This window comes from Alexandromys fortis, unplaced genomic scaffold (assembly GCF_014885135.2).
Source record: "Alexandromys fortis isolate MF-2015 unplaced genomic scaffold, M_Fortis_MF-2015_v1.1 scaffold_445, whole genome shotgun sequence".
NCBI lineage: Eukaryota > Metazoa > Chordata > Mammalia > Rodentia > Cricetidae > Alexandromys > Alexandromys fortis.
The window spans coordinates 28,254-44,805 of NW_026068363.1; the positions used below are offsets into that span (position 1 = coordinate 28,254).

A 16,552-nucleotide genomic window follows, 5' to 3' on the forward strand; every position below is an offset into this window, starting at 1 on the left:
AGGGAGGGGGAGAGGAGTGGGGGCAGGGGGAGAGGAGAGGGAGGAGGGGGGAAAAGGGAGACGGGGAGGGAAATGGGAGGCGGGGAGGAGGCGGAAATCTTTTTTTTTTCAATAAAAATTTATATTTAAAAAAAAAGAATGCTCATTCCAAAGGCAGACCTTTTTAATGTCCATGAAACCTGACAGAGATGGAGGAACGATGGAGGGATGAGACAAACATCCAGGTCCTGTTTTAAATCTCCAGAGATCCCAGGATCAACAGATGATGCTGGTCTCTGGGCTTTTCTGGGTCCAGGTGGGTTGCAGCAGCTCTGAGGAGACATCTGCTGTGCTGTAACCTCTAATTCTGAATGTGAACTTGGCCCAGGAGATTAAGTTCAACTTAGTAGTCAGCTTCAGTTCTTGTCAGTTTCTGAGAAGTACACAGTACCCCCTGCTGGACTGTAGCTATCTACTTCCAATATCTTCAGTACAAGTTTCCATTCGCCAATTACAGACTCCTGAAAAAAAATAAGTTTTAGATTTTTTGGCTTTTAAATTAGTTTTGTTATAAATTATGCTTGCATGTGCGTGTGTGCACACACAGAGAGAGAAAGAGACAGAGATAGAGAGAAAGAGAGGATGAGAGAGAGAGAGAGAGAGAGAGAGAGAGAGAGAGAGAGAGTCCAGTGCTATTGGATTCCCCAAAGCAGAAAATAAGGCAGTGATAAGTTACCCTCCATAAGTGTAAGGGATAAACTTGAATCTACTGTAAGATCAGTCTGTGCTCTTTACCCCTGAACCTTCTCTACAGCCACCCAAAATACTTTAAATTGTACAATTTTCCCAAAATAATAGTATTTAAAACTACTTGGAACACATAGACTGTGTTATATCAGTGAATCTATTATTCTGTAAATATACTGTAACAGCATAATGACAAATCTTCCTTTCATTCTGCAGTATATTTTTTAAAGTCTAGAACTACTTTAATTGGTAATTCAATTGCTTTGGTTATATCTTTTATTTAGCTACACTTTTTTTCTGAAATAGTTCATGGAGGAAAGTTAAAAATCACCAACCTTTATTAAAAGAATTAAGAGTACAGTGAGTTTTCTAGAATAGGCTCCTTTCTGGGAAAGACAAGGAAGGATGGAGAATTTAAAGACAGAGGTTGCAGTCTTGTCACACCTGCTGCAGCCTGGAAGGTCTTTACAATGTTACCTTTAATCTTGCAAAACATCACACAGGATATTCCTACAGAATTACCAAACAGTTTTTACATAATAGGACCCTTTCTCAATAGTGAATGGGGTCACCTTTTGGTGTTGAAAAACAAATCATTAAAGAAATTCAGTTGCCTTTTGTTTACAGGCTAATGTAACTCCCAAGTGGAAAAGGTGCAGGGACAGGGAAATCTTACCTTTTAAACCCAGTTCTATCCTAATAAAAACAAAAGTATATTCATGTAACTCTGTTTATAATTTATACATTTTAATTGGTAGTATCTCTATGAAAGTATCAGCCCCAGAAAAGACAACATTTTATATGGAGATCTGAAACTTTGAAGACTTTTTAGGCTGAGACCTTCTCAGTAAGGCTTACCTGAATCCCTCTCCACTCTTCATATGCTATCTCTGGAAAGAGAATTGTAAAGATACCAGTGCATTCCATTCCTGTGATACCTTCATGAGAGACAGTCATGACCTGCTTCCACATGAATTCTACCTTTAATTAACATTCATTCCTTATCCAGAAAACAACTAGAGTGGAGGAAGCTCCAGCTCGGTAAAACTAAATACCTTCCATCTCCCCAGGCAAGCACAGTGGAAGACAGTCTAATAGAAATTCAATAGAAATGTCACTTCTCTAAGGCAAATGTGTTCAATATCCCTTGATGGTACCCTTATCAATTCACTACATCAGTCTCAGAGAAACAGAGCAAAATATTCCAGGCCTGAGGATAGCATTCTGTAGGGTCTCAAATGAGCATCCAAAATCATAAAGAGGATTAGGCAGATCACATATGATCTCCACCCAATAATCCCATCACTCCTATGACTAGAGGGTTCTCATAAGGCTGACCATAGTCCATGGGGCCCTATCAAAAGCCCATCTTTCCTCCCAAATCACCCACATAAGATGTATAGCAATGACCTCACATTCTGGGAGCCATGGACTGAGACTCCTTTCCATGCCTTGCCAATAGACTCTGGATCTTTAATGCAGAATAAACTTTTCTTACCAGAAGCAATTTCTGTTGAGAAGTTTAATGTTATTTCTGGGGCTAAGCTAGCTGAGCGGGAGCTAGGTGGGATGAAAATCAGGCCTGCCCGCAGCTCCTTCTACAAGAAGGTATATTCTTTAATGTTCAGATGTAATGTTCTATAATTGTTAAGCCCATTTGAGTCAGAAAATCTGTTATTTCCCCTATTTCTCTGTTAATTTTTTGTATGGAGGACCTTTCCTTTGGTGAGATAATGTTGAATTCTCCCACTATTAGTGTGTGGGACTTGATACGCAATTTAAGTTTTAGTAATGTTTCTTTTGCATATGTGGGTACTATTGTATTTGTCACATAAATGTTCATAAATGAACCTTCATCTTGATGTATTTTCCTGTGATGAATATGAATTGTCATTCTCCATCTCTTTTGATTAATTTTAGTTTTAAGTCTGTTTTGTTAGATACTAAGACAGCTACATCAACTTGCTTTTTAGGTTCATTGGATTGGAATGTCTTATCTGAACCCTTTACTCTGAGGTAATGTCTGTCTTTGAAGTTGAAGTGTGTTTCTTGTATGTAGCAGAATGATAGATCTGGTTTTCATATCCATTCTGTTAGCCTGTATCATTTTTAATTTTTATTTATTTATTTATTAAAAATTTCCACCTCCTCCCCTTCTCCCACTTTCCTCCCACTCCCCCCACTCTCCTACCCCCTCCCTGTCCAGTCCTAAGAGAAGTCAGGGTGTCCTGCCCTGTGGGAAGTCTAAGGCCCTCCCCCCTCCATCCAGGTCTAGGAAGGTGTGCATCAAAACAGACTAGGCTCCCAAAAAGCCAGTACATGAGTAAAATCAAAACTCAGTGTCATTATTATTGGCTTCTCAGTCAGCCCTCATTGTCAGCTATATTCAGAGAGTCTGGACTGATCACATACTCATTCAGTTCCAGTCCAGCTGGTCTTGGTGAGCTCCCATTAGATCAGTCACACCGTCGCAGTGGGTGGACGCATGGGTCATGTTCAACTTCCTTAGCAATCAGGGAAATGCAAATAAAAACAACTTTGAGATACAATCTTACACCTATCAGAATGACTAAAATCAAAAACACCAATGATAACCTATGCTGGAGAGAATGTGGAGTAAGGGGAACACTCATCCATTGCTGGTGGAAATGAAAACTTGTGCAATCACTTTGGAGATCAGTGTGGTGGTTTCTCAGGAAACTGGGAGTCAACCTACCTCAGGACCCAGCAATTCCACTCTTGGAAATATACCCAAGAGATGCCCAATCATACTACAAAAGCATTTGTTCAACTATGTTCATAGCAGCACTATTTGTAATAGCCAGAACCTGGAAACAACCTAGGTGCCCCTCAATGGAAAAATGGATAAAGAAGGTGTGACACATATACACATTAGAGTTCTACTCAGCGGTAAAAAACAATGACAATTTGAATTTTGCATGCAAATGGATAGAAATAGAAAACACTATCCTGAGTGAGATAACCCAGACCCAAAAAGATGAATATGGTATGTACTCACTCATTAGTAGATTCTAGCCATAAACAAAGGGCATTGAGCCTAGAGTTCATGATCCTAAAGAATCTAAATAATAAGGTAAACCTAAGGAAAAACATTTATTTATCCTTCTGGATACTGGGAGTAGACAAGATTACGGGACAAAAGTGGGGAGTACGGGGGTGAGGGTGGTATGGGGGAAAGGGAGAGGGGAAGAGCGAAGGGAGAAGGGGAGGACTGGGGAGAGCTTGGGGGGATGGATGGTTGAGATGGAGGAAGGGCAGATATGGGAGCAGTGAAGAAGATATCTTAATTAATGGACCCATTTTAGGGTTGGCAAGAGACTTGGCTCTAGAGGCATTTCCAGATGTCCAAGAGGATATCCCCAGCTAGATACCTGGGAAGCAGAGAAGAGGATACCTGAACTGGTCTTCTCACATAGCCACACTGATGAATATCTTGCATATCACAATAGAACCTTCATCTGGCAATGGATGGAGATAGAGACAGAGACCCACATTGAAGCACTGGACTGAGTTCCCAAGGTCCAGATGAAGATCAGAAGGAGGGAGGACATGAGCCTGTATCTTTTTATAGGTGAATTGAATCCATTGATATTTAAAGATATTAATGATCAGTGATTGTTATTTTTGTTTTTGTTAGTGGTAGTGGTAGTGTGTGTGTTTCCAGTCCTTGGAATTTGCTGGTGTGGGATCATTTATTGTCTGTTTCCATAGGTACAGCTAATTTCATTGTATTTGAGTTTTTCTTCTAGTACTTCCTGTAGGACTTGATTTTTGGATAGGTATTGTTTAAATCTTGTTTTGTCATGGAATGCTTACTCTGTCTATGTTAATTAAATTTTTTGTTGGATATAGTAGTTTGTGCAGGTTATATGTCATCTGTAGAGGTGACTGTTTTTCAATAAGTAAAAACAGCAAGATGCAATAATCTTGTATTATCCATATGCAAACTATATTTGGATCAATTTAATAATGAACTCAGTAATTGGTTTATTCATAAGCTGTTTGTGTGTATATGAAAATTGAAGCAATCACACTTAAAAATATAAGTATTTTTTCCTCTCATAAAGATATAAAGTTGAGCCAAGTTTATTGCTGCCTGCTTCCAAGCTTAGCACTTGGGAGGAAGGTGGATCTTTGTGAGTTTAAAATCAGAGTCATCTACTTAGTGACTCCCGACAGCCAAAGCTACATAGTGAAACCCTGTCTTGAAGAAAGGAAAGAAACAAAATGAAAAGAAAAGGAAATAAATCAAGTTGCCATTAATGTAAGTACTATAACACAGAGGCCATCAAACAGAAAACTATAAAATTACAAACAAAGAGTGTCCAAGCTAGTTGGGGCAGAAAGAAACCCAGAACACATATAGGAAAAAACTACTGTATCTTAATCAGAGAAAGCAGTCCTTGAGATCCAGTATAAAATGCAGGCATTAGGAAAATTGGTAGTATCTATCTCTAGTTGCCATGTGTAGCAGGCTAACCTAGGTAGGCCCTCATTTTGACTTTATGACTCACTTCTTGCATGCAATGGTCATGTTTGATAGGGGGAAGAGAAATTACATAATTTTTTACTCTGGGAACTATTATAAGCAGGATCTGAGAAACAGAGATGAGGAAGGTTGAGATAGACTTGGAGTTATATAAGGGGGGGGCATCAAATCCATTCCATTTTAGGGAATTATCTAGATCAGTTTTGACATTTAAGTCATAAGTTCTAAATTTGGGTATGGAGTGACCATTGTCCAATATTAAGGCCATATTTGAACTTAAACCAGAAAAAGTATGGTGGTTAGTGGTCTCCTAAGTGGAGGGCCTTCTTTTTAAACTAACCCTCAGAGCCAGCATAATAGTGTGTAATTTGGAACAATTAGGAAAGCAGGTGTCATGTGTAGCTAGCTACATGGAGACCTTACTTGGGTTTCTGATAGACTAATCTTGTCTGAAACATAATAGAGTGCTTAATCCCAGAGATGTTGGAATGGCTCAACATACGTTAATTCAAAAAAGTAATCTATCATATAAATAGAATGAAAGACAAAAACCACATGATCAGCTCTTCAGATGCAGAAATGACCTTTGACATTACTCAATATCCATTCATGATAAAAGTCTCAGAGACATTAGGAATATGAGAGACATACTCCTGTATAATAAAGTCTATGAACAGCAAGTCTACAGCAAACATCAGCCCAAATGGTGAGAAACTCAAAGCATTTTCACTAAAATAAGGGAAAGCACAAGAATTCGACTCTATTCATGCCTACTTAGCATAAAACTTAAAGACTTATCTAAAGGAGTAAGACAAGGGCTAGGCAAAATAACCCTATTATCTGATGGTATGATTTTATTTATAAAAGACTCTAAAAGTTATACTGGGAATCTTGTACAACTGATAAACACTTTTAGCAAAGTAGCAGGACACAAAATCAATAAGCAAAATTCAATATCCTTCCAATGCACAAATGACAGACTAAGAGATAATAGGGGAAATCAGAACTTTTACAATGGTTACATCTATATTTATTACTGGTCTATCATAATGCACAAACAAAAAACAGCCCAGATGTCCAGAAACCAATCAACTGATAAATACAATGCTTTAAATTTACACTGTAAGGTGAGGGAGTGACTGCCAAGGGAGCAGGCCTGAGTCAGAGACCTCTGTGTAACCAAGCTGAGCCAGAGACCTCCGCAGGAGCAGGCCCAAGTCAGCAACCTTTACCAGAGAAGGCCTGAGCCAGAGACCTCCACTGAGAAGAAACATGGATAAATGCTAGATTCTAACAACAACAGAAACTACAGAAAGCCTACCAACTCATGGAAACTGAACAACTAGCAATTGAATTACCACTGGGCTAAAAAAGAAAGAAGGAAAGAAAGAGAGAGGGGGCGAGGGAGAAAAAAAATATTAAAGATGGCAGCACATTTAAGAAAAACTTGGAGAAATTGGGGTTTAACCCAAAGATCCGAAGAGCAAAACAGCCAGCTACTTGCTATTGCCTCAACCTCAGTCTGAAATGGCAATTCAGGAATCTAAAAAAGAGAATTTCTAAGATTTGTTTTCCCCCATTTCATAATACTCTCCAGGGCTGGGGTTAAAGACATGCACCACCAGGATTAAAGGCATGAACTGCCAGGTTTCTTTTTTTTTTTTCAATGAAAATAAAAAGAATGAAGTTTTACCAATATGTTAATAGAGCAAAATTATTGCAATGGCTTTAAAAGTTAGACAGACACTATTATGGGTTATTAAGTAAATGAGTTCTACAATTTAATTATTGCACACACCTAGGGGCCTTACTGAATAACTACAGGGCCCAGAAAGCCAAGTAAATATATAAGACTAATCCGGTATTAGCATCTATTACATCTTTGAAAGTTAATCTTTTAACAGCTTCAATCTTCACCAATATATTTCTTTTTTTCTTTTTGCCAGGTTTCTATGCTTCTCAGTATGGCCACTGGGATTAAAGGTGTCTGTTACTACTGCCTTGTTTAATGCTGACCAGTGCAGCTATTTCATTCTCTGATCTTCAGACAAAGTTTATTTATTAAACTACCAGTGAAATGCCACTACAAAATGATGCCTAGATTTCAATGAAGATGAATGCATAACATAACCAAATTTATGAAAAGAAAGTTTACAGCACTAAGTACCTGCATAAAGGAATTGGAAAACTCTATATCAATTACTTAACAGTTCAGTGAAGAGCTCCTGAACAAGACAAAGGAAATAGTCACAAGAGGCATAGAAGGTAGGAAATAATCAAATTGAGAGCTGAAATCAACAAAATAGAATCAAAGACAACAATACAAAGAATGGATAAAAAAGGAGTTGGTTATTTGAGAAAATCAACAAGATAGACAAACCATTATCTAAATTAATTCAAATGAAGAGAGAGAATATCCACATTAACAAAATCAGAAACAAAAAATGGGGACAAAACAGACACTGAAGAAATCTGAAGAATGAGGTCATATATCAAATACCTGTACTCCATAAAATTGGAAAATCCAAAAGTAATGAACAAAGCTCTTCTTGATAGAACCACATTACAAAATTCAATCAAGGTTGGAAGAACACTTTAAATAGAACTATAAGCCATAAGGAAATTGAATCTGCATTTGAAAGTTTCTCAAAATAAAATGTCCAGGACCAGATGGATTTAGCACAGAATTCTACCAGGCTTTCAAAAAAGAGCTAATATCAATACTCCTCATATTATTCCACATAATAGAAACAGAAGGTACATTGCCAAATTCATTCTATGATGCCACCATCATCCTGATACCCAAACCAGACAAATAATCAGCCAAGAAAGTTAAAATACCCTCATTAATATTGATGCAGAATACTCAATAAAATGCTCACATGCTGAATCCAATTATACATCAAAAAGATCATCTGTCATGAACAAGTAGCCTTTATCCCAGAGATGCAGAAATTTCAACATATGAGGATGAATCAATGCAATCAACCATATAAACAAACTGAAAGAAAAAAAAAAAACACATGATCATCTCATTAGATGATGAAACAGCCTTTGAAAAAATCCAACAAAGCCGGGCGATGGTGGCGCATGCCTTTAATCCCAGCACTTGGGAGGCAGAGGCAGGTGGATCTCTGTGAGTTTGAGACCAGTCTGGTCTACAGAGCTAGTTCCAGGACAGGCTCCGAAGCGACAGAGAAACCCTGTCTCAAAAAAANAAAAAAAAAAAAAAAAAAAAAAAAAAAAAAAAAAAAAATCCAACAGCTCATCATGATAAAGGTATTGGAGAGATCAGGTATACAAGGAACATTCCCAAACATAATGAAAGTAATATACAGAAACATCAAATTAAATGGAAAGAACCTCAAAATGCTTCTACTACAATAAGGAACAAAACAAGACTTTCCATATGATCCATATCTGTTCAATACAGTGCTTAAAGTTATAGCTAGTGCACTAAGGCAACAAAAGGAGACGAAGGGGATATTTAGAAAGCAAGAAATCAAAATATCATTATCTGAAGATGGTATGATAGTATCCACAAGTGACTCCAAAATTTCTACCAGATGTTAAACAAATTTATTGAAGTGTCTAGATTCAAGATTAACTCAAACAAATCAATTGACCTCCTTATATAAATAAAAAAAAAGGCTGAGAAAGAAATCGGAGAAATAACAACTTTTGCAATTGCTACAAATACTAAAAAGTATCTTGGTGTAATTCTAATCAAGCAAGTAAAAGATGTCTATAACAAGAACTTAGTCTTTGAAGAAAACAATTGAAGAAGATACTAGAAAATGGAAAGATCTCCCATATTCATGGAGCTGTGGGATTAACATAGCAAAAATGGCAATCTCACCAAAAGCAATCTACAGATTCAAAGCAATTGCCACTTAAATCTCAACATAATTCTTTATAGACCTTGAAAAAGCAATCCTCAACTTCATAAAAGCTCAGAATATCTAAAATAATCCTGTATGATAAAAGAACTTCCAGAGGTATCACCATTCCTGATTTCAATCTATACTGCAGTACTATAGTAATAAAAACCGTATCATATTATCATAAAAATGGACCAATGGAATTGAATAAAAGACCCAGAAGTAAATCCAAACACCAATGTACATCTAATTTTGATGAAGAAGACAAAAAATTATACAATGCAAAAAAGAAAGCATCTTTAACAAATGGTGCTGGCATAACTGGATGACATCATGCAGAAGAATGCAAATAGAGCCATATCTATCAATCCACACACAAAGTACAATTCCAAGAGATGAAAGATCTCAACAGAAACCCAGACACAATTGAAGTGATAGAAGAGAAAGTAGGGAATAGCCTTGAACATATTAGAATAGGAGACTACACCCTGAATACAATGCCAATAGTACAAACACTAACACTGATAATTAATAACCATATCTAACAATATATATCACTAAAATATAGAAAAATTCAAGAAACTAGACTTCAAAACATCAAATAATCCAATTGAAATTGGGCACAATTCTAAACAGATAATTCTCAACAGTAGAATTTCAAATGGCAAAGAAACTCTTAAATATTCAACATCCTTAATCATCAGGGAAATGCAAATCAAAATGACTCTGAGATTTGATATTATTCCTGTTTGATTGTCTAATATCAAAAACAAAAGTGTAAACTTATGCTGGATAGGATGTGAAGCAAGGGGGAATACTCATCTATTGGAGTGCAAACTTGTACAGCCTCTTTGATAATCAATATGATTGTTGCTCCATGGTGGCTCCCTGACTCCACTTTCTTTCTCCCAGCATCCAGTTTAGCTTTCCCCCGCTAGCTCTATTCTGCTAAGGCCAAAACAGTTTCTTTATTCATTAACCAATAAAAGCAACTTCCCACACCAGTGATCAAGCTTCTTCTATAGATATTTGGGTGCTTTCTTAATGACCAGAATGTGCAGTTTAAAGACCAGGGAAACTGGGGAAATATGGCAGTGTCTGCTTGCTATGCCCAATTCAGCATGGTGGAGCTGCTCACTGCCTCCGAGATCCATGCACAGTGCCCTATCTCTAGGCCTACAGCTGGTCCATGTTCTTACCAAGCAAGCTGTAGCACGTTGCTCACAAACCCCATTAAAATGCTCAGTCTCCTAAAAGAGCCAGAGGTCGCACTGGCAGCATGGCCCAGAAAGCTGATATTTCAAAGCAGTGCAGTTTTTTTCCTGCTACCTGATTCAGGAAAACCTCTCCTAAAGGAGCTGTGGCATACCACCAGCAAACAGCAGGAAGCTATATTAAACTCTGTGTCTAGAATTCCTTTCTAAGCTCTCTTGGGTTTTTAAGTGGATTTTAGTTGGCCATCTGGGTACCAATTTGTAGTAAGGAGGACACTTGTTTGTTCCAGCTTCCCAAAACTGAAATAAACATACAGAAACCTATATTAATTGATTCATTGATTGGCCCATTAGCTCTACCTTTGATGGAGGTGGGTCTTGTATCTTATCTGTTGCTTTCATTGGTTAATAATAAAGAAACTGCCTCAGCCCTCATAGGACAGAAAATTAGGTAGGTGGAGTAAACAGAAGAGAATGCTGGGAAAAAGAAGCTGAGTCGAGGAGTCGCCATGGTTCTCCCACTCCAGACAGACGCAGGTTAAGATCCTCTCTGGTAAGCCACCTCGTGGGCTACACAGAATATTAGAAATGGGTTAGAAAAATATGTAAGAGGTAGCCAATAAGAGGCTACAGATAACGGGCCAGGCAGTGTTTAAAAAAATACAGTTTCCATGTAATTATTTCAGGACATAACCTAGCCATGCGAGCGGCTACGTGCCAGGGACACAGCCTCGCTGCTCCTATCACAACATACCTTCTTAATTACTTCTTAATGGGTTACTTTCTTAACCGATCTCCATTAATCTGTGCATCACTATAAGGTCCTGGCCTACCAGCAAAGTTTCAGCACATCTGTCTCCAGCAGCAGCTCCATGGCTTCTCCCTGACTCTGACTCCTTTCTCCCAGGATTCAGTTTTGTTTTCCTTGCCTAGCTCTTCTATAGGCCCAAAGCAGTTCATATATATATATATGGTTTGATATAACATATATCAAACCATACATATATATGGTTTGTTGAGAAGAGGTTTCCTGCATAGCCCTTGCTGTCCTGGAACTTACTCTAAAGACCAGGCTGGTCATGAACTCACAAAGATTCCCTCTCCCTCTGCCTTGCAGGTGCTTGGATTAAAGGCTTGAGCCATACTACCCATAGACAAAACTATTATTAATACACTGTTTTTGGTTTTCTCTGGCTCTTCACTGATCTTGAATTGTCACCTTTTACTATTCGAGAGCCATGCTCTTCAGAGCTTTACAGATAAAGAATCATTAATAAAATGGAATAGGCTCTATTACACTTGCGTGTCCATTGTATGAAGTTTTTAACATTTACATGTGCACTAGGTTTTCCCTTAAAAATACATTATAGATCTTGGTTGAGTCATTAACAGAGTTGAATAACACAGACTTTCTCTTCATTATAATATGACTATATCATCAGAACAGTCAGTTGAATTCAATACTGCTATTTTGCCTAACAATTGGGGACAGAATTTCAGGGAGATCAAACCTCATTCTTATGCCTTAATGAAATAAGAGAGAGTCAAAGGTAGAGGTTCCTTAACAGATTAGAAAAACTTCTTGAAAGAGGAGCTACACCCAAGTGTGGGATTCCCCATGTTATAGATACATTTGGCAATACAGAGAGTTAGTGATGTCACAATGGAGGGAAAACATGGAAATATGCAGGTGACTCACGGTCACAGATGGTGATAAACACATCACACATGTGAGGAAGTCTCTAACCAAAATGTCAGTAGTATTGCCCTCCAGAATTCCTGTTTTCAACCATTTTTACTTCATGGATCAACCATAAATATCTAAAGAACACAGACATCCAAATGAGAGAGGAGAAAGTAGAATTAATGCACTGAACCTAGAGGAGATTATGATTTGTCAATCCCAATAGAGTTCCTTTTGTAGGAGACATGAAATAACAATAGTCCTTTTTACAAGTGACTTCACAGGTGGTTCTCTAAGGAGTTTTTGTCTTACTTCCCCATAATTCTCATCACTGTGTCTAAAACCACGATCATAAAACAGGCAGTAGTAGGCAAGCAAGCGCTCTCATCTAAGAGAGGCTTCCTGACTCAGCTTTAGCTGCAAAACCCTGCAGCTCATTAAGAGTTCCTGTCATGAAACACTTAAATGGTGTTGACAAAAAGCTGAACGCATGCTTTTCGGTTTTCAGCCGTAGCAGGAAAAAAGCTGTGCTGTTTAAAAATGCCGGCTTTCTGGGCCATCCTGCCAGGGCAAACTCTGACTGAGGCAGAAGGGCCAACTACCGAGAGAGGAATTGACTGTTGTCTGTTGTAGCTCGCTGGCTGGCAGGGACCTTGAAACACCATAGAATTGTGGCTATAAACATGGCTACAGCCTGTATCTCTGCCATGAGGCTGGAAAGCTAAGGAATGGACTGGATCTACCTGGCAAAGCCACGGCTTTGATCCTACTCATATTGCTCAGTAAATTAAAGACTTATGTGTTCAGAAAAAGAGATATATATAGTAAAGAGAGATTCAAAGACAAAGAAAATTTTAAATGATTTACAGTGTGTTGAAAATAATATGCAGACTAAAATTTAAAATTCTTAAAGTAAAAAAAAAAGTAAGAAAAAGAGAAGTTGTGTGTGGTAGTACACGCCTTTAATCCCAATGCTTGGAAGGCAGAGGGAGATTGACCTCTGTGACTTCAAGGTGTGGTAGCACAGGCCTTTAATCCCAGTGCCTAGAAGGCAGAGACAAACAGATCTCTGTGAGTTCAAGGTGTAGTAGCATACACCTTTAATCCCAATGCCCGTGAGGCAGAGACAGGCGGATCTCTGAGAGTTCAAGGAGAGCCTGGTCTACAGAGTTATCCCAGGTCAAAGAGATACAGAGAATATAAAATAAAAGTAAAAATAAACAAAATAGAGGTTAAAATAAAGCATACAAAGATGGAAAATACACAGAGAATCTTGATACTGTATACTATTATGCTCTCTTTGAATTGTTTGAATGCTGAGGAAGAAGCAACAGCTGCCAAAAGATATTTGTTTATAAATGCTACTGAACTAATCCAACATAGATATTTTCAAAATGCCTTGGCTTTGAAATTTGGATCTAAGGACATGATACTTTGGAAAGGAGTTTCTTTTTTTGTTTTCACAGAGGATGAGACCCTGTTCATTTCTTCTATTCCGATATGGTATGATGGACCACACCTTCCTGAACGGTTGCTGTGAATACCTTAAGAAAATTGCTTCACTCACCTGCCAACTAAGATGAAACTAGCACACAGGTTATACCATGAAAGACGTAATTAACGACGCCCCCATTCAGCAGGAAGCAGTTTGGAGAGAAAAAAACTGTGCCCTTGTTCCCAAATATGGTTTATGAATGTTCTTTTACATTTAAAGGAGGATATGATATAGATATAAATAATTTGCATTGGTATGGATTTTAAGGTCAATTTTGTTATATGTGTATGTGTTTCTGATCTTGACTAAGGTATTATGATTGTGTAGTTCTTTTAAAAAATGTAATGTATATAGGTTGTTAATAGATAATCATAATAGTCAAGTTTATAGTTATGTTAGTTAGATTTTCTAGATATATAGATATATATTTCAGTTAGATCGACATTCTTCATATTTTTCAAAGACTACGGAATATGCTATTAAATGTTTTAATACCTTAGGACTTTTCATGACAATGAGACACTCTGCTACTGGCAGCACCAATCTACTTCAAGAGGAAGATGGGCATCGAAGAGGATCCTTATGGAGTTTGATAGCCATTTGGGCAAGAAACTGCTCTTGCCTGGACTGTTGCATAAACTTGACACAAAGGACCCACAGAGAGAGGACTGCTGAAGTTGCCTAAAGGTGAGATGACCTTTTGGGGTTCCTGATTCATGAAAGAGTCTGCAAGACATTCTTCAGGACAAGCAGACAGTGACTGCGTTTGAAATTTCCTGCTTTATGGAAATGTCTGCTGGAAACTATGGGCCTGTAGGCCGAAGATGGATGCCCCAACAGTACAGAGGAACTTTGGGCGACTGTCCAGGCAGCGAGATGTCTCTGTAATTTCTAGAGTTTGAAAGTTGCTTATTTCTTGTTTGCTTAGGTAATATTGCTCTTTGATGGAGTTAAGAATAGTTAGCTATAGTTATAGTTTTCCTTAGTTATGATATAGATTATTGTAATTTTTACTGTTTTGTTATATGTAATTTTGCTCTGTTAAAGGTAAAGCCTTTTTTTTTAAACAGAAAAAGGGGAAGTGATGTGGGAGTGTCATATATCAATCTGTTGATTTCATTGGTTAATTAAATAAAGAAACTGCTTGCCCTGATAGGTTAAAACATAGGTGGGAGGAGTAAACAGGAGGAAGAGGAAGTGAGGTAAGACTCCTCAGACAGACCCGAGATAGCTCTGCTCTCTGGAGCAGAGACGCCAGGCTCCGCTCTCCCAGGCATCTCCGACCCAGGATGGATGTAGGCTAGAATCTTCCCCATAAGCACACCTTGGGGTGCTTACACACATTATTAGAAATGGGCTAGTCCAGGTGCGAGAGTTAGCTGAGAAAAGGCTAGATATAATGGGCAAGCAGTGTTTAAAAGAATACAATTTGTGTGTTGTTATTTCGGGCATGAACTAGCAGGCGGCCGGGGTGCTGGGGACACAGCTCCGCCACTCCAATTTCAAAAGTATACACCAAGTGTGGCATTTTCCATGTTACAGATATATTTAGCAATACAGAGACTTAGTGATGTTGTAATGGAGGGAAAATTTTAAAATATGCATGTGACTCATGTTCACAGATGGTGCTGAACACATCAAACATGAAAGGAAGTCTCAGACATAAAATGTCAGTAGTATTTCCATTAAAAATTCCTAATTTCAAACATTTCTATCTCATAGTGCAAGCATATATGTATATAGAGCAAAGTCATTCACATAGGGAGGAGAAAGTAGAATGTTATTCTGAACCAAGAGAAAATTATGATTTGGCACTCCCAATACCAGTATTTTGTAGGAAACATGAAAAAACAATGGTCTTTTTTACAAGTGATTTCACAGCTGGTACTCTGGGGAGTTTTGGTCTTACTTCCCCATTATTCTCATCACTGTGGCTATAGCCACTATCATAAGACTGGCAAAAGTAGTCAGCCTCATCCTCAATCTGCAGAGCAGTGATGGTCAGTGAGGCTGAGTTGGAGGATCTGTCAATGGAGCCAGAGAACCGATCAGGAATCCCAGATGGTCTTTGATTGTCCTTATAGATCACATTGGTGGGAGGACTTCCAATGTGCTGCTGGTACCAGTGCACATAGCTGCCTCCAATGTTACCACTGCTGCGCTTGCAGGAGATGGTGACTGTGCTCCCAAGAGACCCAGACACAGAGTTTGGCTGAGTTAGCACAAACTGGGCACATGTCCCTGTAAAAGGAAGATAATAAAAATTAGTAAGGACAAGAAAATCTCATTTACAAGGAAGAACATTTCAAGCAACATTTACTCTCCCATAATTATTAAAGTCCACTGACCTGTTAATTGATGAAGGAAAATGAACAGTATTGGAGTCCAAGCCATGGTGAAGACACCCAGATTCTTCTTGCTGAGTTCAATGAACTGACTAGAGCTGGGTGCCCCTTTTTATCTGGCTCTGTGTGTGCAAGCTGACTCCATGCAAATATCCCTCTTCCTTGGGATGTACAGGCCCCTCCTTTTACATCAGATTGGGAGTCACAGAGAAGTTGAGAGACTACACATGCAGAGGACTTGGGCTCCACCAAGTGGCAGAATAGAAAAACCTTAAAGTGAAGAAAAAACATCAGAAACCAGGGAAACAACTCTCCCCAAAGCAACCATGTTCTTCCATCAGGTGAATGTCTGCTAGATCGTCTCCTACCAATTGTGAGACAATTTTGGAAGCCACATATCTCTATCTGGACTCTGAGTGGAAAGTAAATTATCCACTAATGTAATTCTGTATGTGTCAATTGAGGCAGTGTATAAACTACTTTATTTTGCATAGAGAATCAATGCCTAGAGAGGCACAATTTTTTTCTGTTTTTTTTTTCTATTTCTCCATACAAATTTATATAGTATTGTCGTTTAGAGTGGATTTTGGCAATGCCTGCTATTAGTGTGCTTGTTGTTCCTGTAGAAGAAGTGATTTTGATTCCTAGCAACCATGTCAGACAGCTCACATCCTCCTGCAATTCAGGCTCTAAGAGA

General features: G+C 38.3%; 1 protein-coding gene and 1 gene segment (V, D, J or C); both read right to left on the reverse strand.

Annotated features, from left to right (window-relative positions):
- LOC126495422 (endogenous retrovirus group K member 5 Gag polyprotein-like) overlaps nucleotides 1–16,552 on the reverse strand; it is a 29,782-nt gene that overhangs the window by 5,455 nt on the left and 7,775 nt on the right. The window lies entirely within an intron of this gene.
- On the reverse strand, nucleotides 15,297–15,950 carry LOC126495423 (immunoglobulin lambda variable 6-57-like). The segment is given in 2 exon segments: nucleotides 15,297–15,751; nucleotides 15,859–15,950. Coding segments are annotated over 2 exon segments (486 nt in total).